Source organism: Somniosus microcephalus, chromosome 25 (genome assembly GCF_052327205.1).
Source record: "Somniosus microcephalus isolate GS21.2 chromosome 25, FLI_Smic_1.0, whole genome shotgun sequence".
NCBI lineage: Eukaryota > Metazoa > Chordata > Chondrichthyes > Squaliformes > Somniosidae > Somniosus > Somniosus microcephalus.
This window is the reverse complement of record NC_141011.1, coordinates 39,890,503-39,918,026: the sequence shown is the minus strand read 5'-3', so window position 1 is coordinate 39,918,026 and position 27,524 is coordinate 39,890,503. Positions and strand designations below refer to the sequence as shown.

The 27,524-nt window shown below is 45.6% G+C and overlaps 1 protein-coding gene across 6 annotated transcripts in view; it reads right to left on the bottom strand.

Moving 5' to 3' along the window:
* LOC147100723 (MORN repeat-containing protein 1-like) overlaps nucleotides 1-27,524 on the bottom strand; it is a 166,396-nt gene that overhangs the window by 93,902 nt on the left and 44,970 nt on the right. For 5 of the 6 annotated variants that reach the window (XR_015073540.1, XM_085967259.1, XM_085967258.1 and 2 more), the window contains exons 10-11: nucleotides 27,317-27,507; nucleotides 5,335-5,400 (exon numbers count right to left, since the gene is read on the bottom strand). Coding sequence is in view for 5 of the 6 variants with exons in the window: in XM_085967259.1 (XP_085823385.1) it covers nucleotides 5,335-5,400; nucleotides 27,317-27,507 (257 nt within the window). In the remaining variant the exon portion in view is untranslated. The remainder of the gene's footprint in view (nucleotides 1-5,334; nucleotides 5,401-27,316; nucleotides 27,508-27,524) is intronic. The other variant, XM_085967261.1, reaches the window with a different exon arrangement.

Genomic DNA, 27,524 nt, shown 5'->3' with positions numbered 1-27,524 from the left:
TCCATTACATTAATACTGCAGCTCACTCCCTGCTATTCATTATTCTGTCAAACTAATCAAATATTTTATTCTCCTTTTTCTGTCTGTTGCTACCCTCTACTTAATGAAGGCATTGGTTCCTTGCTGGGGTATATAGCTCCACAGTTGCTGGTTGCCCTCCAGTACCTTAGCAAAGTGCCAATTTTCCATTCGTGAACTGGACAATGAATGCCAGCAGCTATCTAAAAAGCAGACACACACTTGCTTCTAGCAGGGGTCTCTAGATAACAATCAGGAGTGGGAACTCCCTGCCCTGCCACCTCCCTCATTGCCTTCAAAACCCCCCTCTTACTCAGCGCGCACAGTTATTTTTCCTCCTCCTTTAATATAGAGCACTCAGAGACTTTCCTGCATGTGAGGAGTGCAAAACAAATGAAAGCTGTTGTTGGGTAAATGTGTCACATAGTATGGTACTGAACCATGTACACCAGGAAGGTCCTAGGTGTGACCTCTGGCCAGTGCCAAGCTGACTGATCTCAGCCAGGATGGAGGTGGGGGTTGCTACAATTGAACTCAGTGTTCGCAGGTTGAGGTGGGGAGAAGGTGTGGTAGGAATTAGTCAACGTTCTAACTCTTAATCACTATCCAATGATCCTGTTCTAGGAATGCATGTGTGGACCTCAGGTGAGAATGGGATCAGGCTCAGCCATAATGATCAAATACGATCAGCCATGGCTCAGTGGTAGGACTATTGACTCCGAGTCAGAAGGTTGTGGGATCAAGTCTCGTTACAGGGACTTGAGCACAAAATCCAGGCTGACACTCCAGTGGAGTGTTGCGCTGTTGGAGATGCCGTCCTTCGGATGAGAAGTTAAGCCGAGACCCTGTCTGCCCTCTCAGATGGACGTAAAAGATCCCATGGCATTATTTTGAAGAGGAGTAGGGGCGATCTCCCTGGTGTCCAGGCCAATATTTATCCCTCAACAAACATCACTAAAACAGATTATCTGGTCATTATCACACTGTTTGTGGGACCTTGCTGTGTGCAAATTGGCTGCCACGTTTCCTACATTGCAACAGTGACTAAAAACTTCAATAGTACTGTATTTGGCTGTAAACCGCTTTGGGGTGTCCCAGAGCCATGAAAGGTGCTATACAAATGCAAGTTCTTTCTTTCTTTCTTACTCATTACCCAGTCTAGACTCACAAAAGAATCGGCTCTTGGGTGAGTACAGCCAACCTGTGGAGCCCTACCCCAACAAGAGTCACCAGCTTCAGGAGTAGAAGGACAAGGGGAGAAATATGGGTGGGTGGGGGGAGGGGGGGGGAGGGAAGAGTGTGAATGAAAAATGGAACTTCATGCAATGCTTCCCACTGCCGTGACAATGGATGTCGCAGCCAGATAAAGAGCGTGCAGAGGTGCAGGAAGCTACCCAGGGTTTGTTTTTCTGCCTTTGCCCAACATCAGAACAACCTGCTCAACAGCCTGATTATGAAAGAGCTCAGTCTGGAACATGTCAGGCTAACCGAGCGCTTCAGTAAACTGTAAACAGGACAGCGTAAAATTTGATCTGCATAGGATTAAAAAAGAGAATCTTCTCAAGAGCTATTTGGCAGTACAGTTAATCTTCTATGTACTGATAAACACTGGGTTGAAACACTATCAATTTCTGTCACAACTAATACCAGGTTTCGTGCTGTATAACCTGTTCCAGTACTACAGTCAGTAGCCATCTGTAAACCATTGTGCCCTAAGCCAGGCCATATGATCTGTGCTGGCAAATTAAACATGTTTGGCAAATTCCCGCATTTTGTACTAGTCTCTGAATAAGATTCTCCCCAAAACTTTCCACCTCCTACAGTTTTCACCAATATTACTTCACTTGGATATCAAATGCTGAGAGGAAAGGCCAAAAGATTATCTTTCCTAAATCCTGTAGATGTTCTTTCTGAAAATTCAACCGATAAAAGCGTAATTGGCAACTCCCTGGGTGGTCCGATTGGTGAGGCACCACCTACTGTAGTACTAAGCCATTCAAGCCAAGAAGGGCCTTGATTTGATCCCTGGGGTAGATGAGTTAGCTGATTAGCCACAGCCAGAGCCTTGGGGTGGGGGGGAGGGGGGTGAAAGCACCCCATGCACGATCAAGTAACCCCTGTTGAAAGATGTGTGCGTATGGATGTCGGGTGAGGATAGGATCAGGCTCATTTGTGGTGCCTTCCGTGGTAAAGTAGCCTGCCAGCACTTGTAATCTAGCTGCACACGCAAAGAATAGTCACTTGGGTGAATCTGGCGCCAATGGAAACGTACCACAGCAATTGTAGTCACTTCAGGAGAGGAGAGGGGGAAAACTGCAGGAGAAAACGACATCTTATCTATTCAGTCGCAGTAGCTGGTTTACAAGGGCGGTTCTGTCAGCAAGATACAAAGTGAAAGCATCACAGAGACACAGCTAGGGTTGCCAACTCTGGTTGGACGTATTCCTGGAACTTTCATCACATGACCTCACGCCTCCAATTGCCCCGCCCAGTCAAACAAAAAATAAGAAATCACACAAGTTGTTTTAATGGCTCTATGATTTTTGTCCCGGGTTGCTTGCAGCAGTGTCCTGGGGATTCATTTTTCATTCCTGGGGACTCCAGGGCAATCCTGGAGCGTTGGCGACCCGACACGCAGCATTACCTGTGTTAATATTTTCAGACTCTCTTATGAGACTGAACGGATTTTATTTCAGTGGGAACTGAATTCCGGAGCAGGGCAGTGTAGGACAGCAAATAACTTTGAATGAAATTGCTACAAGCTAGGGTATATTCCTACTTTGTAAATATATGCAAAACTTAAAGAACTTGTATTTAAGTATTACCTTGTAGGAATGTCTAGTTCCTATCCAAAGACTGAGGTCCACTCAGGCGCTTAAACAAAACGAAGTTTAATGGAAACTAACAGGTTTAAACAAGTAACTGCAGGAGAACATCGAGTGTAGGTCTATTCAGTTCGGAGGCTCCACAAGGACTGCTGGCTGGTCCCGTGGTTGACATCATGACGTCATCACGTTCTTCCCGCCAGTGGGGGAATCACGTGATGTACGGCGTGACGTCATCGTGTTTACCCGCGCTGTTAAAGTGATCACGCTCTATACAAGTAAACAGTACAATTAAAGATACAGACTCAGGCTGTAGCTAACATGTTGTTAAAGGGAATTATATACAAACGGTCTGAGTCCTTTAGTGGCTCCACCACAGCCTCATCACATCTCTCAGGATGTTGCAAAACACTTTACATCAAATGAATTACTTTTTGAAGTGCAGTTGCTATTGTTATTCAGGTAAACATGGCAGCCATATTGTACAGAGCAAGGCCCCACAAACAGCAATGAGATGATTTACCAGTTAACCTGTTCTGTGGTAGGGTTGGTTGTGGGACCTATTCGCAAGGGCACCAGTAGAACTCCCTGCTCTTTTTCAAATAGTGTCATGGGATTTTTAACATCTACCAAAACAACTGGGAGAGGCAAAGAGGCCTTGGTTTAACACCACATCCGAATGACAGCATTCCCTCAGTACTGCACTGCAGTGTCAACTGGGATTATGGGCTCAAGTCTCTGGGGCTTGAAACCACAACCTTCTGATTTGAAGGCGAGAGTGCTACCATCTGAGACAAGAGAGCTAACTTTACATTTGAGTTGAAAACATACTAAGAGATGTGGTGAATTTTGCCTACATACAGCAGCAGGTTTGATAAGGTGCAGTAATAGAGGTTACCCACAGGTGGCAGGAGTGAGTGTGCCTGAAAGGTCACCACCTAATGGACCTAACCAATGGAAATCTTCCACATCCAGTTTTGACTGTAGAAATGGAGACTGTGAGCTCTGAGGGAGGCCCCAGCTGTGAAGAGGCAAATAACTCGCAGAAAACCAACAACCTGTGAAACATGCACTGCCCCAGGGACAGCAGTGCACATGGATCCTCCATCTCTATCCACGCTGAAGCCACAGATGTGTGACATGTATTTGTGTCATTATACGTGTCGTCTGTATTAACTCTTTCACGGTCATTAAACTCCTGGCACTGAATGTCTCTCTGTAGATCATTCTGACACAGATAGTGGCTGAACCAACTCCCTGTCTCACAGCAGATAAAATCAATTTGTACCACCAGCACTTCCTATCGTTTGATGTGAGCAGAACTGTTTTTGTAACCCACCCTGTTCTATCAGTTGACGTGACGTAAAGTAGGAAGTTAGAAGCAAGAACTAAAGTCGGGAGGAACTTTTTAACCCAAAGGAAATAGATTTGTGGAACGAGCCATCAGGGAAAGCCACTACAGTGAACAGTATAAATGGGTTCTGGCGCAATTAGGTGCGTTTCTTGAGAGAGAAGAAATAAAGCAGGGATGTCTAAACTACAGGCTCCGTGTCATATGTGGTCTGTGAGACCAGCAGTTCAGTTTTATTGATGTTATAATTGTTACATTGTTATAGTATCACATCGTTAAATGGAACTACTTTGGTATGGAACTACTTTGGTATGGTGTAGTTATATTGCTATGTGGCACACGGGCAGTGCACAGTGCAGCGTCGGACATCTTGTATCACTCCGCACCATGCGGCAGCACTGTAACAAAGCAATGTTGTGTCTCCTTGTGTTCTTATACTATATATATTACAGACACTTTTAGTTCATTTTAGTTAGTGCTTTTACTCAGCTGTATTTTTTGCTTTGTTACAGTGCTGCCGCATGGTGCGGAGTGATACAAGATGTCCGACGCTGCACTGTGCACAGTGTGCCACATAGCAATATAACTACACCATACCAAAGTAGTTCCATACCAAAGTAGCTCCATTTAACGATGTGATACTATAACAATGTAACTATTTCTTACTCATGGTTTGTCCTGTTGAATTTCATAGGCCTGGGGAAAAAGGTTGTTCTCAGTGCTGTTGGCATATTGGTGGATAAATCTTAAATCAGAAAATCAAGATCAATTTGTGTCAGCAACTTGCGACTTATAGAAATTAATGAGAACTTGGACTTAAAAATTTATATTTAGGCTCCATGGTAGGTATCTCAGTGACCACTTACACTCCTGGTTTAAAGGCTACAGTGCGAAGGTGGGGAAGTGGAGTTGATCTATAACAAAAAGCCATGCTCGTCAGGTTTAACGTGCCTTCTTTGTGTTCCTGAAAATGATTAGATTCTACCTGGTGCTGTTAGCACTTGCTGGCTGCCCAAGCTGTGTGGCGGTCAGCTCATATTCCACAGGCACATCGCAGAAAGGACCCCAGGCCCCTCAATAACAATGAAGGCTGGTGCAGGAGTGGGGCTCTGCCACAAGGGTATAAAAAGACACAATTACCGTAAAGAGCTCCATCCTGCTGCTTTGTCGCTTTTCTTTCGTTGACAGGTGTGGGGTCTGATGTACCTAGGAGAGAAACAAAGAGCTTTCAGTAAATAGGTAATATTTCAGTCATTGTCACTCACACTGTCCAAGCAATTTCTGGGTCTGTATTCATCAAATTAGATTGATTTACTTAGATCAACCATTTATACACGGTATGGGTAAGTGGATGTGGTGCACTTATGTGAAGCATAACGAAGCTAATACAAGGAAGACAGATATTTGTTATATAAAATTCCACATCAAATAATTACTGAATTGAGATTAACAAGAAGTTGCATTTAAATAGGGTCTTTAACGTAGGGGGGAAAAAAGGCCCTGCACAGAGGAAGAAAAGAATGGACACCGAGCCTTTGTGGGTGAATTAAGAGAAGCTTTTAAAGGTGAAGACAGAAGTAGATGAGGGAGTTTCAGGGAGTAGGGCCAAGATAGCTGGCGAAATATTTTCTTAATGGTGAGAGACTCGGAGCTGTGGAGGAGAAAGGTACAAAAAGTAATCAAAAAGGCGAATGGAATGTTGGCCTTTATCTGAAGAGGGTTGGACTTCAAAAGTGAGGAGATTATGCTTCAGTTAAACAAAGCCTTGGTCAGTGCCATCTGGAGTACTGCCATCAGTTTTTGGGCACTGGACTTCAGGAAGGATTTATTGGCCTCGAAGGGAGTACAGTGCAGATTTGCCACGATGATACCACTGCTTAAAGGGTTAAATTATGAAGACAATTTGCATAAACTTGGCTTGTGTTTCCTTGAGATTAGAATGTTGAAGGGTGATCAAATTGAGATGTTTAAAATGATAAAGTGATCTGATAGGCTAGATACAGAGAAACTATTTCCTCTGGTGGGGGAATTCAGAACAAGGGGGCATAATCTTAAAAAATTTGAGTTAGGCCGTTCAGGAGTGAAATCAGGAAACACTTTTTCACACAGTGAAAATCTGAAACTCTCTCCCCCAAAAGGCTGTGGATGCGAGTAAAAGAAAAAATCTTTTTTCACAAGTTCAAAAGAGCAACATAAGCTTTAATTAATGTTGGTAATAATAGAGAACAAATGCTTAACATGTTCTTTTGACTTCCTCTAGTATTTTAATGGATGGCTTTAACCCATTTATTTTGACTTATTAAAGTCCATACGACTACTTTTGCTTTCACATTTACAATATCTCTAACCATTCCAGGAGGAATTATTTTTAGTTTGAAAGACAGAATTACAGGAGGCTCCAAAATGCTGGAAAATTCACAAAACGCAGTGTCAAAAATCAAAACTTTCTGGGGCGTATGCTCCTAAGCCTCCGAAAAAACAAACCTCGCACCTTCATCAGTTACACCCCTTGCAGTAATTTTAAGTTCATTATTGTTGCAAGCGTCACTTTTATGCACTTTAGGACTTTTTCTTCCTGCATGATGAAAGTGATCAAATGTTGGATACACCTGCAGTTTAAGTAATAATCTGTCTGTGTCCCACTGCAATCACTCATCTTCACAGCTATGTTTTAGGGCTATATTTGGACTGTCAGCTTTTGTGAAGCTGTTGGCCAGCTTTTAGTAGTTTTCTAATGGTGGAGTGTTGGAAGAGGGGGAGCATGCACAGGAGGTCAGAGTTAGAGGATGGGAGGCCATGTGAGGCTGGACAGGTTGATCAGTGGGTAGAAAACTGCAATTGGCCAAATAACTGAAAAAAGCAACAAATCAAGTAGAAAAATTCTATGAGCGCTAGCAGGCAATTTAATTGTCAATCAGAGCCTTAAAGATCCTTGGGCCCACCAGTCCTAGCGCGCGCTTCAACTCCTTTACAAAGATGGCGTCTTGCGCTAAAGGCAGGCTAAGCCAGCATAGCAGCTCATGTCCCCAACTTGGCCATCTTGGAGGCACTTTAGTGCCTAAAGTATCTGGGGAAAATCGCCCCCCTATATTTTTGTTTAAAAAGAAATTCAAGTAACCAGTAATGGCTGTAATACTGTAATTTTAATGATTTAAAAAAAGTCCTTATATTTTACCCCATCTCTGCTGAAGACACTAACTCTTGTTGTGGCATAGTTCTATGGGCATTGGCAGCACTTGGGTCCACGTGAGCTATCTTCATCAGTAAGCCTAGGCAATGAGTATCAATGGGCTATTTGACAGTGGGGGGCATCACAACAACAACAACTTGTATTTATACCCACATTAAAACAGCGACTCTACTCCAAAAGCACTTTGAGATGTCCGGTGGTCGTGAAAGGTGCTATATAAATGCAAGTCTTTTTTTTTTTTTACAGTGCCTTTAACACAGTAAATGTTATAAAACAAAATTTGACACGAAGCCATATAAGCAGAAATTAGGGCAGATGCTTGGTCAAGTGGTAGGTTTTAAGGAGCGTCTTAAAGGAGGAAAGAGGTTTAGGGAGGGAATTCCCGAGCTTAGGGCCTAGGCAGCTGAAGGCACGTTGAGCGATTAAAATCAGGGATACTCAAGAGGCCAGAATTAGAGGAGCGCAGATATCTCTAGGGGTTGTGGGGCAGAAGAGATTACAGAGATAGGGAAGGGCAGGCCATGGAGGGATTTGAAAACAAGGATGAGAATTTTAAAATCGAGGCGTTGCCAGACCAGTAGCCTGATTGCGTCATTGAGCCTGATGCTGTCGTCACCCAATATCCACTCGTACATATTTTCCAACAGGAGTCACTGAATAGCGATCAGAAACGGCAAGTACAGTATTGCTGAATTTTCTCCACACTAGATCAGAGGAGCTGAGGCCAATTATAACAGCTGGCATCAGCTAACCTGGCACAGATTGGAGACTGAATCTGGGACATTCCTGATCCATGTGGCTAAGTTCCACAATGGGCAGCATTTTACCAACTGAGCCATCAGAGTAGAGATGAGCGATTTGATTAAATTTTACGTAAATAGTTAAAAGATAAATTCCATTGGTGGAAGGCGTGATGTCTGGCAAAACAAATTGTGTGGGAAGTGCCCACATTTTGTGGAAAATAAATTGGATTTAAATGTAAGCACCTCTAAACTGCGAATTGTTAATTATGTCATTATTTTTCCACACCATCTGGCTCGTTCAGAGTCATCAGCTCCCGAAGATGTGATCTTTAGCACCAGTGGCATCTCCATCAAATCTATTTACATAAAAACCTGCTCATCTTTAGACTTGTTCTAGTTTCCAAGTCCCAGCCAAATTAAATAGTACTGTGTAACCGGTTCACGCAAAGGCTGCGAGACAAGCCTTTCGGAATTGTCCATCACAATTGTATTCACACCCAACTTGGTGATGGTACAAACGTGGAGTAAAAATGTTAATTGCGCAGTGTGCAGAAAAAGACTCAAATTAGACAAAACTACTATTCATCATGCTCCCCTTAATTGTCTGTCAAATGTACATGCACAGATTCTCTTATCGGTTGTTTGCTTTCTTTGCACTGGGGCTGTCTAGTTCCTCACATCTCAGCCCTACTTCACTGCTCACTTTCATGGCTCGGACTCTCTAACTCATCTGCTCCAGACCTGTCAACTGTTTAAACACCATTTCAAGAACACAACTTAGCTGATATTCTCTCCTCCCCTCATCCCCCAGGTGCGGAGGCCAACTTGTAGCGCTTCTACGACCAGCCCGGCCAAGATCAACTAACTTGGCATAAACTGGGCATCGAGCCTGCAAGCTTTCTGGTCTCTGTCATATTTGAGAGTGCATTTAGCAACGGAGCCTTTGGAGGGAGCTCAATGACTATTCTGCAAGGACTGCATTTTCACCACAAAAGACAGGAACAACCCTTCTGAAAATTAAGTTAAGTATCTAATGTTGGCATCAAGCTGCTCCAAATAAACTCTTTCTGCAAATTGGTTTTGTTTATGTTAGAATGTGGAACTCACTGCCACAAGGAGTGTTTGACACAAATAGCACAGATGCATTGAAGGGGAAGCTGGGTAAACACATAAGGGAGAAAGGAATAGCAGTGTGGTGCATGGACCAGTTGGGCCGAATGGCCTGTTTCTGTGCTGTACATTCTATGTAATTCTATTATTAAACCACACACTGTGCAGGATCATTACAACAGCTGACATGAGGAGAGCAGGCATATCAGTGCTTCCCAACAGGTTGGAAACTCTTTCCGTGTAATTTCTCTTATTAAAGGATCGCGCCAGGCTGGATGTTCAAATTTAACTCAACGTTTCACTCCTTTCTGTGTGGAAAAGCTTTTTTCAATGGGATGCAACTTTTAAGTTGTGCCAACAAGTCCAATGGTTACGTCCCCCATCCCTGGTTTCATCTTTGGTGTCTGCTGAGTTGGCTGATCTCACCCGGGACCGTGGTCTGGTGTGTAACAACTGAGCCTCAGCGACTCTGGATAATGAGGAGGAATCAAGGGTGGGCGCTGATCATGGTTTAGTGACCTCTGCTGGAAAGTGTAACCGTGTGGACAGCGGGTGAGGAGAGGGCTGGGCGCTCGATCCCGCACTCAGAGAAAATGTGGGGTCAGGGAACTGTCACTATAGTATTGTAGCCCTATTTCCAAACTGTGCCCCCTTGGAGTGTGGCTCCCTGCTGGGAGTACAGCATCAGTGAATTTACCCTATAGATTGCTATTGTGGAAGATGCATGGGAAATTCACTATTCAAAGGGTTAATTCATTGCCGAAACTCTCAGAGGCGAGGAGACTGTTGGAGTCTTTGAAAGACGATGCGGTAATTTTGATCTTTCCATTTCTTTCCCCAGACTCTTGATCTTTATATATTATACATACACACATATATAGGAGGAATCATTTAGCGACAGAGTTATAATTAAACACAAGGTTACATTTCAACCAACAAAGATGTCAAAGACTTTGTAATAAATATTATACATCAAAATATCATATCTTTAGGGTGCCCCTTTGAAGTTGATTAGAACAGAAGTTGTCTCTGGCGGCACATTGCCCAGGCACGGCTATTTATGAATGAGCTCTCTGAAGCTCACTTTGCCCGAGGGCCAGTCCATGGATATCACTGGGAATGACTGGAGAAAGGCTGACTTTGCCTTTCATCTCTTTGCCTGCTCTCTGCTGACTTGCAGGATCAATCTGTGAACATTCATGATGTCAGTGCATTTGAGGCACCAGATTTTCTCTTTTGGGAAATGGTACTGGGTTTTAAGTAAGACTCCTTCCATCACCACCACCCCCCCCTGCAACCCCTACGAACTGCTTAGATCTGCTGTGGAGAAGCTAACTGTGAATTACTAACAGTCAGATCTATTTATTTATGGACGTATTTAAGAAAGGCAAATCAACTCAGTCAAACAAGAGAGATGTGCCTAATGTCAGATCCTGCCGATAAGAGAAAGCATGACTTAGAGAGATCGCTGGCCACAGGATAATCTAATACCAGATAATAAAATGAGTAGATACAGGAAGTGCATTTTTTCTGTGAAATAACATCAGTATACCAGGCACAAAGATTAGAAAAAATCTTAAACAGGGAGCTTACGGCCTTGTCAATGTTGCTGAAATGCAGTTTTTCCACAGTGACGGAGTGTCAACATGGCTCAGTTGGTCACCCTCTGAGTTAGAAGATTGTGGGCTCAAGCCCCACTCTAGGAATTGCGCACTTAGGCCCGAAATTCCACAGGTGGCAGTTGCATCTTCAATATTGACCAGACGGACTTTGTGGGGTCAGTGGGAGGGCATCTTTTTTGCACGTGCACAGCAAGTAGCACTACCACTTGGGAGTGCTTCTTTGGTACCATGCCAGTGGAAATTCCACCCATGGATATGGCGGTCTGTGCTCCCCCACTCCGACACTGCTCCAATCAGCCCCAGGAGCAAAAGGCTGATCCCAAAAAATTTTACACGTTTTTTTTCCCTCTGAGGGCCGCTTACCAGTCCTGGACTGCATTGGTAGGCCCACAAGCTCACTTGATGAGGACAATATGCCTCATCTCACATGGCGCACCAAATGTCACTGATACGCCGGGTCCTCATCCAGAGCCAGGAACGGGAATTCCTGGCTTCTGAAGTCCCCGCCCTGGTCCCACTCTGTCATTTGCGAAGACCCTGTAAAACTAGATCTCCCTCGTTTTGTTGAAGTTCAAAATCATGGCACTCCTCACCTCCCTCGATCTAATGTTCTTCCTAGATATCAGTCGTGGCTCAGTTGGTCAGCCACTCAGTGATAGCGCGCTCGCCTTGGAGTCAGAAGAACGTGGGTTCAACTCCCACTTCAAAACTTGCATACATAATCTAGGCTGACACTTCAGTGCAGTACTGAGAGAGTGCTGCACTGTCGGAGGTGCCGTCTTTTGGATGAGACATTAAACCGAGGCCCTGTCTGCCCTCTCAGCTGGATGTAAAAGATCCCATGGCACTTTACGAAGAACAGCAGGAGAGTTATACCCGGTGTCGTGACCAACATTTATCCCTGAACCAACATCAACAAAACATTATCTGGTCATTTATCTCATTTCTGTTTGTGGGACCTTGCGTTTTTTACATTACAACAGTGACTACATTTAAACAGTAGTTAAAAAGCACTTTGGGATGTCCTGAGGTCGTAAAGGGTGCTATTTAAATGTGTTCTTTCTTTTTTCTTTCTTTCTTACAATCCTCATGCTTTTAAACCCAAGCTTGGCCTCACTGCTTCTGGATTTAGCTCATCTTCTCTCCTTTTCAACCTTAGAGGTGTCCTGCACTAGGCCTTGGCCTTTCACCTTGGTTTCTCAACTGAAAAATAGCATTCAACATAATTTCTCAGAAATGTCTTAATGCACTTCACATATAGTGACTTACTTTGAAGTGCAGTGACTGTTGTTATGTGGGCAACACGATAGCCATTTTACACACAGCAGATAAATGGCCAGTTACAGTAATCTGTTTTTGGCGGTGTGGGTGGGGAGGAGGAATGTTGGCCAGTACACTATGAAAATCCATGTTTTTTTTTGACTAGTGCCATGGGATCTTCACCATCCACCTAAACAGGCAAACTGGGATTCAGTTCAACATCTCATCTGAAAGACAGCTCCCTCTGACAATGTAGGTGCTCTCAGTACTGCACTGCAGTGTCAGCCTAGATTATGTGCTCGGGTCACGGGAGTGGAACTTGAACAACCTACTAACGTTTAGAGCAGAGAGTTACATGTTACCAACTGAGCCAAGCGGACACCTGCAGGTCATTTGCATCAAACTATTGTGCTGCATACCCGTGTTGTCACTGTGGCAGGAATTGCTTGCAGCTCCTCTGACAGTCTTGGCTCCTGAAATAGTGACATCGCCCTTTTAAGAGCTCCATTATTTTAAGCTCCATAAAATATTTATAAAACAGCCTCATGCTATAGACCCAAGTACAGGTTTGTGCCAGTAAAAAGATCAATAAAGTATTTTCTGGCAGTCTGTTGACACAGTCAGCATCTCCTGTCTCCTTGCGAGGGTACCAGCGGCTGCAGTCTGCAAGCTGCTAAGGCTGCGTGGAGACGGATGTGCTGCCCTCAGTCCTCTTGCTGAAGCTCTTATCGGACCTAATTCTGTTTAAACTCTCTTCATCAGCACAGCAGCATTCATCAAGAGCCATCTGAAATTCCCCACACATAATTCACTGGAGACGAACATCCAGATAAATTCAGACTGGATTCAAAGGCTCCAAAATTTGCTAATCCTCCAAAGCAGAAGTTTTGAAATTAACAAGCTCAGCAGTCAAGGAAGAGCCTCCACAGAGCTGCCAGTGGTACAGATACACGCTGTCATTAGGTGCCAGGCTCCCCCTCTCCTGGAACGCTGCCACTAGGAAAGAGGGTCTAATTTCTCTCCTCCTCCGGAGCAGTTTCATAAGCACTGGCAGCCCTCCGCTATCTCATCCTATGTGCCCATTCTTCACTAAGCCTAGGCAGTGAGTATTATCCGGTTATTCAATGGTGGAAAGCATTGCAGCCAAGCCCAGTGACCCGTTTAATTAAGAGCAGCTAACTCAGTGCAGACTGGGGATCAACTCAGGCATTTTCTGTTCCATGTGGCTCAGTGCTCCAATGGCAGTGCCTTCGGGAGAAGAGGAGAAAGAAAGAAAGACTTGCATTTATAAAGCGCCTTTCATGACCGCAGGGCGCCCCAAAGCCCTTTACAGCTAATGAGTACTTTTGAAGTGTAGTCACTATTGTAATGTAGGAAACACACCAGCTAATTTGTGCACAGCAAGATCCCTCGAACAGCAATGTGATAATAACCAGATAATCAGTTTTTTAGTGATGTTGGTTGAGGGAAAAATATTGGCCAGGACACTAGGAAGAACTTCCCTGCTCTTCTTCGAATAGTGCTGTGTAATCTTTTACGTCGGCCTGAGAGAACAATTTAATGTCTCATCTGAACGACAGCACCTCCGACAGTGCAGCGCCCCCTCAGTAATGCCCCTCCGACAGTGCAGCGCTCCCTCAGTAATGCCCCTCCGACAGTGCAGCGCTCCCTCAGTACTGCCCCTCCGACAGTGCAGCGCCCCCTCAGTACTGCCCCTCCGACAGTGCAGCGCTCCCTCAGTACTGCCCCTCAGACAGTGCAGCGCTCCCTCAGTACTGCCCCTCCGACAGTGCAGCGCTCCCTCAGTACTGCCCCTCCGACAGTGCAGCGCTCCCTCAGTACTGTCCCTCCGACAGTGCAGTGCTCCCTCAGTACTGCCCCTCCGACAGTGCAGCGCTCCCTCAGTACTGCCCCTCCGACAGTGCAGCGCTCCCTCAGTACTGCCCCTCCGACAGTGCAGCGCTACCTCAGTACTGCCCCTCCGACAGTGCAGCGCTCCCTCAGTACTGCCCCTCCGACAGTGCAGCGCTACCTCAGTACTGCTCCTCCGACAGTGCAGCGCTCCCTCAGTACTGCCCCTCCGACAGTGCAGCGCTCCCTCCGTACTGCGTTGGAGTGTCAGCCTGGATTTTGTACTCAAGTCTTTGAAGTGGGTATTGAACTCTCAACCTTCTGCCTCAGAGGTGAAAGTGCTACCACTGAACCACGGCTGATACAGGCTGGATACACAGCACCATTAGCTGAGGCTAGGGAGCTGGTCACCTGCCATTAGGGAATGGCACTTAGCACATGCTAAGGAAGTGGGGTAGCCTAAAATAAGATCAAGAGAAAACAGACAGGGAGAAATGAACATGCAGGAAGAATATAAATCTCACAGCAATTCTCAAAGGTTTTCTTAGCCACTGAGGCATCTGCAAACTAACAAGCAATTCAAGTAGTGAAAATAACTGTAATACAAAGGACTTGTATATTGAAAAATAAATTCTGTATGGGACTGGCTGACACAATTATTTTTTTTCCCAACAATGTTTTACGTTGCAAGCTCTCCCAGGACAAGTCACAATAGTGTGATTTTTTTTTAACGTGCAGCTGCTTCCCAGACCCATAAAGCAACGCTCTGTCTACATGCTTGCTGTGTCTCGGAGAGATGGGTCTCCCATCCAAATGCATTATTCACTTGCGCTTCCACTTCTATTTCTGGTGCACTTCAGCATGGTTAATACATCAAGTGCTGTTCCATAAGTGCACAAATCAATACAGGAGGAACACTAGGGCTGCAATATATAACTGTCCTATCTGTTTTGTCTAGTCGAGTTACTGGATTTTTTTTTATAGCTGCTTAAAGTTGCCTATTTATTCAGATCAGATCTAGAACCCATTAGAATGGTGTAGAAGGTCCTTCGGAAAGTTCTTTTAAAACCTCGGCTGCCCCACAGACTTCTGATGACTAAATATGGAATTTGCATCTTCATGAAAATCAATGAACTACATTTCAAGTGCACGCTGCAGGTTAATATTTAGGGAGCTCTGACAAAGTGCTTTGAATCTGCTCGAATCTTTGCTGTTTTCGGGTGCTGTGCATTTCCATCATTTTCCCCTTTTATTTTATATTTCAACTGAATCTTTTGTTGGGAGGGGTGAGGGGTGCTGTGAATGTTTGTGCTCATCAAGGTGTGAGATATCAGTGCTGAGAATGGAAGAGCTCCCGTTGCTGGTACCCGATGCCTGTAACAAACACTGCCAGGTCAGGTACCAACAATGTGCCTTAACGCACGCCCCCCCACCACCACCACCACCTCAGAATGGCACCTCCTACTGCACCAGCGTGACACTTCCAGTGCCCACTCCAGCTGCCCCTCATTTCAGAATGCCAATTTGAGCGACATTAAAGATAATTTTTGTGCTGTGCACCCACACCCACTAGGAACTGGGCTGAGACTGCCCAAGCTCAGTTCACACAGGAGTCAGATAATAGAGACACTTTCATCCCAGCAGTTTAGCCTGGATTTGAATCCAGGTTTCAGATGTGAAAGGATACTATGTTTACCCACCGTACCACCCAGCACCCACGCAAGGGGTAGCATTCCGACATAACTCCACGGTGCCATAGAACTCCCAAATTTATATAAAGTAAGTTTTGTAACTATTATAGGAAAGGAAAATAAAACATAGTCCAAGCAGCAGCTATTTAAACACAACAAATGAGACTTGGTAGTCTGGGGGCGGGGAGAGAGAAATACCGAAACACTGTTATTAACTTTAAATGAATAAACTGCGAGTAGTCAAAATGGTGTCATATTTACTCATACAGTAGTGTGCCTTGCCATCCAGTTTGAGATGTTTTCTGTCCATTCCTCATCCTCTTAAGGCAACTGATGGGTTGAGTGCTGTCTAGTTTTTTTGATGAGGTAACAGAGAGGGTTGTTGAGGACAATGCGGTTGACGTGGTGTACATGGGCTTCCAGAAGGCGTTTGAAAAAGTGCCACATAATAGGCTTACCAGCAAAGTTGAATAAACTGGGACAGTGGCAGCATGGATACGAAATTGGCTAAGTGACAGGAAACAGAGAGAAGTGGTGAACGGTTGTTTATCAGACTGGAGGAAGGTATACAATGGTGTTCCCCAGGGGTCAGTACTAGGACCAATGCTTTACTTGATATATATTAATGACTTGGACTTGGGTGTACAGGGCACAATTTCAAAATATGCAGATGACACAAAACTTGGAGGTATAGTGAACAGTGAGGAGGATAGCGATAGACTTCAAGAAGACAAGACAGGTTGGTGAAATGGGCGGACATATGGCAGATGAAATTTAATGCAGAAAAATGCAAAGTGATACATTTTGGTAGGAAAAACGAGGAGAGGCAATATAAACTAAAGGGTACAATCCTAAAGGGGGTGCATGAATAGAGAGACCTGGGGGTATATGTGCACAAATCGTTGAAGGTGGCAGGGCAGGTTGAGAAAACAGTTAAAAATGCATACGTCATCCTGGGCTTCATAAATTCACACCTTTGATTGCTGTGATTATCTCTCTGCCGAGGTGTGATAAATGGCAGTTAGAAAGATTACCTGTAATCATCTGGCATTATTCTCTGACTATATAAGCTGTGTCTTTATGCATCTCTCCACTTCACCTGACGAAGGAGCAGCGCTCCGAAAGCTTGTGATTTCAAATAAAACTGTTGGACTATAACCTGGTGTTGTGTGACTTCTTACATTCATAAATAAAGGCATGGAGTACAAACGCAAGTAAGTTGTGATGAACCTTTATAAGACACTGGTTCGGCCTCAACTGGAGTATTGAGTCCAATTCTGGGCACCGCACTTCAGGAAGGATGTGAAGGCCTTAGAGAGGGTGCAGATAATATTTTCGAGAATGATTCCAGGAATGAGAGACTTCAGTTACGTGGATAGACTAGAGAAGCTGGGGTTGTTCTCCTTAGAGCAGAGAAGGTTGAGAGGAGATTTGATAGAGGTTTTCAAAATCATGAGGGGTCGAGACAGATTAGATAGAAACTGTTCCCATTGGCAGAAGGGTCGAGAACCAGAGGACACAGATTCAAGGTGTTTGGCAAAAGAACCAAAGGCGACATAAGGGAAAACTTTCTTACGCAGCGAGTGGTTAGGAGCTGGAATGCATGCCTGAAAGGGTGGTGGAGGCAGACTCAATCGTGGCTTTCAAAAGGGAATTGGATAAGTACCTGAGGGGGAAAAATTTGCAAGGCTACAGGGTAAGGGCAGGGAGTGGGACTAGCTAAAGTGCTCTTGCAGAGAGTCGGCACAGGCTCGACGGGCCGAATGGCCTCCTTCTGTGCTATAACCATTCTGTGATTGTATGATTCTACATGGCGTAGTGTTAATTATTGATCAAATGTCTCTAACCAAACCCATTTGCTTATACTAATCTGCGATGTAAATCTATAATGTGCAGCCATAATATAGACTTTGGATTCTTCCCTGACTGGTCATGCACTTCCTTCACTGAGCCTCTTGAACTGCCCAAGGTGCCAAGTCCCTGCTCACTGCAGGGGAAATCAGAAGCTCACGTGAGGGGAGCAGGGGCAATCACTAAGCCCGCACCCCCCTTGAATTGGAGTTCCAACCTGCTCCATCCTTTTAAAAAAAAAAAATTGTTTATGCCTCCTCCTTTCCTGAAGGTGCTGACTCATACTGGGACACAGTTCCGTGGATGGCAGCAGATCGCCATTGTCTTACCCAAGTGGCCATTCTTCATGTAAAAGCCTAGGCCGTGAACAGATCGAGAACTGAGCCTGCATCTTTCTGGTCTGCATTGCTTAGTACTACACTAGGCAGTGCCCTTTCCCTCGTCACCATCAGGGGGATGCTCTACCACTTGTTTGGCATCAGCAGAGCCGACGCACTCTCCATGGGAGACCCTCTTCAATGGCTTTTTGTTATGAGGCAGAACTAGATTTGAGAACATCAGTCCTGAGTGAGAAAAGGCCATTCAACTCATCAAGACTGGCCCATCCAAAGGCCGTGTATGACTACTTTATCATGGACTTTGCCCTGAGCACAGCCTGTTGATCCCTTGTTTGATGAACATTAAGTTCCTGTCACTGGAGAAAAAAAAATAATCAAACACTGCTATTAATGTCTCTGTAATTTTCTGTCCTGCAGAAACCCTAATTTCACCAACCGGCAACTTAAAATTCCCTAGAGACCCTACTCTGTGAGTGGGTCGGTGGGGTAAGGGATCAATGAAGGCTATAAAGTAATGATGGTTGGGCAGCTGAATAAAAAAATTCAGATTAGTTCAATTCAACTTCTACAAAAGCCATAGAACCAGAATGAAAAATCCCTATGAGACAAAGTGAAACAGCTCAAATTCTGTTCTTATTAAAACAAATTGGAGCCTAAACCAAGCAGAACTCTGGTTTTGGTCCAGCATGGCTAAATTGGCTCAATTCAGAGTTTCTTGGATTTGAGTTTACTGATAGCTTGAGTCAATCTGTTTCTGTCCAGGTCAGCCTGCCCTCTGTTAACACAAACCTTTGGATTATCAGCATTGTCAAGCTGGCCTGATCTCCCTTACCAGACCTGTCGATAGCTGCCAATATCTGTGAAGGGTTATTGTTAATAATTAAATTGAGAGGCATAGGGTGAAGCACCAAGGTCGTGATACAAGACACTGCCAAGGATGAAAAGACTAGGCGAGAAGACAAGGAAGGGGTAATCAGGTAATGCTAAACTTAAGGTTTTAAAAGCGTGTAGGTTGTAGGGGGGAGGGAGGTGGGGAGTTACGCAGTTGGGAGATCCCGGGAGAGAATGTGTCCGAGTGGAAGATGGCTCAATGCTTCTTGGGGCTCAATTTTCCACCTATTCATAGTCAATGAGCAGAAAACCTACCCTTAATTTCAAACCCAGTGGGATGCAGGGAGGGGGGAGGACTGTCTAACCCTATAATCTGATGGGGACCATTCTATGTAGCTCCATATTTGTAGAATGCAAAACCTGGAGGAAGAGGCACCCCGTAATTTTACTCTGGGGAAAATGGTCTGCGTTTGAGTTTGGGCAAGACACTTTGATAATTAATTAAGAGGAAAGCACCATTTGAGAATTTGCAAAATGAACCGTACAGACCAGGAGAGATCCAAGTTGCATGCATGCCTGTTCTATGCTGAGTTAGCTGATCTCACCTAAGGCAGTAGCTAGCGTGCTAATAATTGATATCAGTAGTCCGGAGCTAGGAAAGGGAAAAAGATGCCAGGTTCCTATTCTTGATTTTTATCCAGTGAGCTGCTGGAAAGTGTATGTGTGTGAGAGTAAGACGACGTCAGTCAAGGACACAACTGATGCCCGCCCCCCTCCCCCCATGCTCCAACAGACTGCCAACACTCACTGTCTAGACACACACATAAAAAATGGTCCCCTGCAAATGTTCTTAAAAAGCAAATGTAGAGGTGGTGGGGGCGGGGCAGTGGAATGGCAAGTTGTGTTGTGTTTCAGGTCATGGAGTTCGCACTAAATATAGCAACTCCCTGACTGTCAAAAAGGCAGACACTCCTTCTCACAAAGGGTTCACCCGAAACGTCGACTCTATTTTCTCTCCACGGATGTTGCCTGGCATGCTGAGTTTTTCCAGCATTTTCTGTTGTTACTCCTTCTCACAACTGGTTCTAAAGTGGCGCTGGGAAAGCCACAAAGAGATCTCCTGTCTGCACCTCATGACGGAGGAATGCTGGAGGGAGATGTAAAATGTGGGGAAACTGAAAATGACTGAAACAAATGATGGATGAAAAACATTTAACTCTAGAAGTTTGTAGGATTGATTTTGCACTGACTGAGATAGAGTATTCACCATCACTAGTGCAGCCCACTTGATCAGCAACCCTGCCGCTGAATTCAGTATGCATCCCCTCAGCCACTGGCGCACTTCAGCTGCAGTATGTACGCTGTACAAGATGCACTGCAGCAACTCGCCAAGCTTACTTCAACAGCAGCTCCCAGCCCCACGACCTCCGCCACCAAGAAGGACAAGAGCAGTAAGATTACGGAAACACCATCACTTCCAAGTTCTCCTCCAAGTCAGATCATCAATATGGACATATAATTGCCGTTCCTTCATCATTGCTGGGTCAATATCCTGGAATTCTCGATCTGATACCATTGCGGGAGCACCATCAGCCTAAGGACTGCAGCGGTTTGAAGAAGAAGGTGGCCCATCATCACCTCCTTGGGGCAACCAGACATGGGCAATAAAAACATGGCTGCGCCAGCGTCACCCACATCCTGAGAACACTTTTTTTTTTAAAAAGCTGGCGCACCCACAAACACAATGCTTTTAACAGTTTTAACTAATCTGTAGGCGTCTCTAGCACTTGTGCTAGGCTGACAATAACTGGTTTGTGCACAAATGCAACTAGAGCAACCAATGTGGACTATCCTGTCCTGTCTGTTGCAGTCCCTGCCAATCTGTGTTAAAGGCACGAATGCTGGCTATGGATGAGTGTTGACCATCCTACCGAGCAGATTGCAAAACTAACAGATACAGCGATCAGAAAGGAGGATCAGATGTAATAGTTACCAGTTGACTCAGATTTTTTTTCCCTAAAGAAACTAGGTTAATTTTCCCTTCAGAACATGGGATTTGAATGGAGCTGAAGGAGACAGGGCGATAGGTCCTCCTTTCCCCTGCAGCTGCCAGGGCTAAGAAGATTTATAAACAGCGGGTCAGACCTTTTCGGATTTGGGGGATTACACGAGGTGTTAGGGGTTGTTAGTGGATTGATTTCCAGCTGCCTTAACCTTGTCGTCAGTAGACATGAGTCTGCAGCATAAACTGTTACCAGATTTGATCCCTGGTCTGTGCTGATCTCAGCTGGGGTCAGCAGTAGGGACATTACAATTGGCTTCAGTGTGCCTGGGCAAAGGAGGGGGGAAATTCTGCCAGGATTCTTGCTCCTAATTGCTATCCAGTAGAGGCTTTCAAACTGTTGTCCATGAAGGAATTTGAAGGGATCGATAAGGTTACTGCCTGTTGGGGGCTGGACTCAATACATACTGCAAGCACCGTGTCTCGAGAATTCTGTATTCTATCTCTCATCTAAATTTGATGACTTAGAAAGAAAAGAAAGACTTGCATTTATATAGTGCTTTTCACGACCTCCAGATGTCCAAAACAACCAATCAAGTACTTTTTGAAGTGTAGTCACTGTTGTAATGTAGGAAACTTACTAATAGTACACCTTCTGCAATAATGGCACTGTTTTCTTTAGGTAACTGACATTGTCTTAGGATGTTAAGACATGGAACGGGGGGGGGGGGGGGCGCGTCACTATTTAGAAGTGGGGTTGGCCCCCCCACCACATGGAAAAGTTTGAAAAAAAAATGCTGTACGGTGATCGCAGCTAGAAACTGCACGTGTAGGTGTTGGGGGTGGGAGTAGATAGAATTGGGATTGGCTGTGATGCCTCCTACAGTGAAATAACCTGCTGACGCTCACTCTCTAGGATCACAAGTGGCCACTTGGGTGAGATACCAAGAGGACTGCCAGGGTTTGTGGTACTGTACCCATCAAAAGCCAGAGCCTTGCACAAAGGTGGGGGAATTTTAAAAAAATACAGCAACTTGCATTTATATAACACTTTTAACGTAGTAAAACATCCCAAGGAGCTTCATAGAAACATTATCACACAAAAATTAACACCAAGCCCATAAGGAGATATTAGGTCAGGTGACAAAACGCTTGGCCAAAGAGGTAGGTTTTAAGGAGCGTCTTAAAGGAGGAAAGGTAGAGGTTTAGGGAGGGCATTCCAGAGTTTTTTTTTTTAATTTGCATTTACATAGTGCCTTTCACAACCTCAGAACGTATCAAAGTACTTTTGAAGTGTAGTCACAGTTGTAACGTAGGCCCTAGGCAGCTGAAAACACAGCCGCCAATGTGGAGCAATGAAAATCGGGGATGCGCAAGAGACCAGCATTGGAGTAGCACAGAGATCTGAGTGTTGTATTGCCAGAGGAGATTACAGAGGTAGGGAGGGGCAAAGTTACATAGATGAGTTGAAAGTACTGAAGCCCCAGAAATGCACACCCTGAGGTACTGTGCAATCCGCACTATCGCGCCCTCTGATGTGCCTCGCTCCTCACCATCATCCTGTCTGACTTCTCATGATGCCTAATGCCGTGAATGTAGCTCAACAGAACGGCCCGAAAGGGGCAAGGTGGTCACAAAAGTCAACCTCAAAGCCACAGGTAAACAGTGCTCCCTCCACAGTCTCTTTCTAAATCTGCTTACAACTCCTGACAAAGGTCAAGAACTGTACATGTTGACAGCAAAAATTACACGTTCTCAGGCAAAGAGCACAGAACACAGAACTGTCAGATACACTGTCACATCTCTCCCCCACTCCCACCTTCTTTCCCTGTCTTGCCTCTGTATCACCTTGGACAAAAATAGGCTCTGTCGCTTTCTCTGCCGTGGAGTGGCGCAGTCTGTCCTGTGTCTGCACTGCCCTCTGCCTTCCTTAGCTCTTATTACAATCCTCAGTGTGCCTTCAGAATCGGGCTGGAAAAACTGCGGGTGGAATCAAGGTTACCGGCGGCGCTTCAGTTTCCTACACTCGTTTGTCGCCGACACGGTCACAAGCTGCAGCTTCGCCCACACGCGGGGCAAAGGTCTCGAAACCCTGGCACGGCGCAAACATGCGTGAGAAAATTAAACTGCGCTTGTACACGTGCAAACAGCAACTGCACGTTACTCGCCGAGGGAAAATGGAACAAGATGTGTTCGCTAAATTTTTTTATTTTAATTACACTCTGGTTTTGTTTGTTTTAAGGGCTGGTGTGGTAAAAAAGCGACTCCAGCCTTCAACAGGGCTAATTACCAATTATTTTTCTCACTCACCGCTGTGATGCTAAACATCCCCACACTCTGGCATATGCTGGGACATGTTTAGTGCCACGTTTCACATTCAGTTTCCTATTAAAAATCCTCTAGGTTCTAACAACAGAGGACTGTGGCTGTTGTGGGGTAGCCCAGAGGGAGCAAAGGTAGGGTAGATTCAGGTAAGTCATTAGAGCACCATTACAGCAGCTCAAATGGTAACTGTTAATTAGTCAGCTCACAAAGGCTCCGTGGAGATAACCAATCCTGCTCTGGAGAATACAGTGCGAAAATGTTCAGCAAAATCTTTCAGAATAAAGATTACAACAGTGACTAACCACACTTCAAAGGTACTTCAATGATTGTAAAACGCTTTGGGAGGTCCTGAGGACATGAAAGGCGCTATAGAAATGCAAGTTCTTTCTATCTTATATGTGGCACTGGTGCTTTTTTTTTTAAAGAGGGCAAGGGGAAAGACATGCTGCATTATCACAAAAATAAAATTAACTTTGCATGGGTCTATTCACTATGGATGAGAATCAGTGTTTGTTTGGGTCTCTGATTTACACAGGAGAAAATTCAGATCTTTACTGAGTCGGGAACTGATGACCTACTCAATGAACTTCAGGGGGCAAAGCAGATACATGTTACCCTAACCTTCCTGCCCACCAAATCCAAAGGGGTACGTCAGACACACACAGCCCCCAAACATTCCTGGGGCAATCCAAATGTACACACCTTCTAAACCTCTCTGGGCACTCCAGACACGCACAGCTCTCAGGGTAGCACAGACACCCCCCACCCCTCCAAACCCCCCGGGACTCTCAGTTCCCAAATCTCCAGGGGATAAATGCACGCAGATCATGAAATATAGGAAGACAGGAATCAGCCATTTAGCTCCTCGAGCCTGTTCTGCCATTCAATTAGATTCATGGCTAAGCTGCACCTCAACTCCATTTACCCAAAGTGGCAGGTAAGTAGGAGTCCTCCCTCCCCCGCTCAATTACATTCCCAGCCATCAGATCTAAATCAGCAATGGCAACTTTTCAAAGATGTATTTAGTTCAAATAGCTGCGAAGAAGCATGGACACGATGCTGCCATTTTATCAACAGAGCAGACCCAGGTGTGTGGGGGGTGGGGGGCTCAAGTCGAAGTGCAAGTGTGTGTAACGGGTCGCTAGGCGATAGCCAGCATTATAGGCACAAGCAGCAATAAACCACCTTGAAATATGGATGCAAATTTTTCCTATTGAGGTGCAGGATCAATTAGCTCAATGAAACCTTTGAGGGCCAAGTAATTAACAGTCACCACTGGACCATCTGAGAACGAGCCCAGTTTGACCCCCGAGACCGCCAGGTACCAATTTAAAATAAACATGTGATGGGGAGGGGGAGTGGTTGAAGTCACAGATGCATAGAACATCGTGGGCCTCCGCAGGATGCCATGGGCTGGATCTAATCCAATTTCGGGTGGTAGTGGGCAGGTTGGGGCGCAGGGGATGGGCTGTGGAGCTGTTCTGCTGGCTCCCTGCTTCCCACCTCTACTCCCAGGATTACCCACCAGAAATGACGGTGGACACTGAATACATCTGCCTGTATTTGGGCAGGCATGTTTATGTCAGATGCTAATGATGGGAAAGTATTATCCAATCTATGTTTAACCATTTAATGCCTGAGCAATGCTATTGTGTTCTTGGCTTCCAAAGTTGCGAGGCGGAGAGTGGGGGGGGGGGGGGGGTGAACGACGCACAGTTGTTAAGATGTAAAAAGCCATCTTGCCTGGTTAATAATAACTTGCATTTAAAAAGCACCTTTAATGTGGTAAAACGTCCCATGTGCCTCACAGGAGCATTATCAAAGACAACTTGACACGGAGCCACATAATGAGATATTAGGGCAGGTGACCTAATAATATGGTCAAAGTGGTAGATTTTAAGGAGCGACTTAAAGGAGCAGAGAGAGGTAGAGAGGCGGAGAGGTTTAAGAAGGGGATTCCAGAGCTTAGGGCCTAGGCATCTGGAGACACGGCCGCCAATGGTGGAGCGATGGAAATGAGGAATGTGCAAGAGGCCAGAATTGGAGGAGCGCAGAGATCTCGGAAGGTTGGAGGAGGTTACAGAGATAAAGGGCGAGGTCATGGAGGGATTTGAACACAACAATGAGAATTTTAAAATCAATCAGACAGCAATCAATTGCACTCGGCAAGGTGAGAAAAATACAAAAGGTTTTTTTTAATCTTCGGCTTTCGCTGCAAGGCTGTGGTGGTCACTGCTGCCTTCCTCCTCCCCGCCCTGAGATAGCAGTGCCCAGAAAACCACCCGCATCAACACTCACTGGGACAGGAGGGTGAAGAGCCCACTCTGCCACGGGGATCGGAAAATTTGCCCCTTCACTGGTGGATATTGGCATAGTGGGACATGTGTGCACAGGAGAATCATTTGTACCTCAGACGTGCAAAAAGCTAAATTTAAAACAAGGAATCAATGCAGGGACAGGTGCATCCAAACCAAAAAGATTTAGATTCAGAGGCTATGAGGGACCTGAGGAGGCCCAATTCAAATCACTTTGGACACTCAGGGCAGGAATTTAACTCAGGAGTCGGGACTACAACTTTCGGGGTTGTAGTCCCGCCTCCATCAAGATGCGGCCAATCCACGTGATTTTAACTTGATTGACCTTGTTGAGCCCGCCCAGTGGGCTCAGCAGGCCAATTAAGGGCCACTCGGCAACAAGTGACGTCACAGACTGAAATTTCATCTGTCAAGATGTTTTGACAGATGAAATATCAGTGTTTCACAGTTGTTTGAAGCTGTCAAACACTGACAGTCTTACTTCTAACATGAGTCCTTCTCCACAGACTCAGTTAGAAATCTCTCCTGCACAGTAAGCTGAAGGCTGTCACTTTTGACAGTTCGCAGCCATTCTGCTTTCTGTGCCGGTGAGATGAAGGACTCCCGGAACCTAAAGGAAGGAAGGCTGAAAAGGTAAGAAAAGGTATGTAAAACTTATTTAATCACTTTAGACACATCAAACACACTTACCTTTGCACTCATGCACACAACACTCACCTGAACACCGACATCTCGACCCCTCCAAGTCCTTCAACCCGACGGCCCGCCTCCTCTAACTTGGCGTGGTTTGTAGCCATCGGGAATCCCACACTTCAACATCAATGATAGGGATTAGGCTAAAAACTGCCTGTTAACAGGCAGTTAATTGGCACTAATCCCTTCCCGCCTCGGGTAGGCAAGTCCCAGTGCGGGGCGGGTACCCGCCTCCTTTGAAACTGGCATGGAGGCGGGTTTGGGTGCGGGAAGGGGTCGGGACCCCTGATTTCGGGATTTTAACCCCCCCTACGCCTCTAATCCCGACTCCACGGCCCACTGAAAATCCTGCCCTCAGTTTAGCTCCCACTTCCTCTCTAATAGGGAGACTGACTTCCAGTACTATAGTGCCGTATCACATCAGAACATCCCAAAGTGTTTCACATACAATGAAGTACTTTGAAGAGCAGTGACTGTTATTATTTAGGCAAATGCAACAGTCATTTAGTGCACAGGAAAATTCCACAAACAGCAATGAGATGAAAGGCTGTTATTCTGTTTTTGGGTACTGGCTGAGGGAGGAATATTGATCATGATGTGCAGTCACTGGAGTAACAATGCACCAAGCAACACTCTCATCAGGCACATTAGCAGCAACCCTAGCAATGCAGGGCATTACCGCTGAAAGTCACAGAGAGCTGAATGTTCAAGATTAGGGGTGGAAGAGGAAAGCGTTATCTGAGAGTAAGAGGAAGACAAAGAAACAGCAATACTTACAAGCATTCGACTGCCGTGTCTAACCTGTTTATTTATATTCTGACTAATACACTGAAAAACATGCTCAGCTCCTGATGACTTAGTGGGTCAATGCAGTTCCTCATGAATTGTACAGACCGGAAAGATGCCAGGTTTGATTCCCAATGGTACCGAGTTTCAGTCAGCTGGCACATGACACATTGCAATTGGCCTCGGTGAGTGGGTTAGTCCCCGCTCCTGATCGCTATCCAGGGACCTTTGCTGGAACCCTGAGCAAGAGCAGCGTCTGCCGACAGTCTCTAAGCTCACACATGAACAACGTGCCATTTGGGGAAGGTAATGGAGGGCCCATGGGCCCCTGGCATAGCCAACGTGGGCCCGGGCACAGCCCCGCGCGGGCCCCCGGCACAGCCCCGCCTGGGCCCCCGGCACAGCCCCGCGCGGGCCCCTGGCACAGCCCCGCGCGGGCCCCCGGCACAGCCCCGCGCGGGCCTCTGGTGGAGACCTGGCAGCAATCGTTGTTCAAGTGTTTATCAGCTCTTACCATGCAATGAGCCCTGCGTATCTCCAGTCACTGCAGGAAAATCCAGTTTAGCCTCATTCACATCACCGTCTTTGATGCTCGATGAATCGACCGTGGTCATTCCTGGTTTAGCTGATGCAACATTGCCAGCCTTCACCTCGTCAGATTCTGGCACATATTCTGTCAAGGGATAGCTGATGGCATCGTAGCCACTGCGTGAACAGAAAGC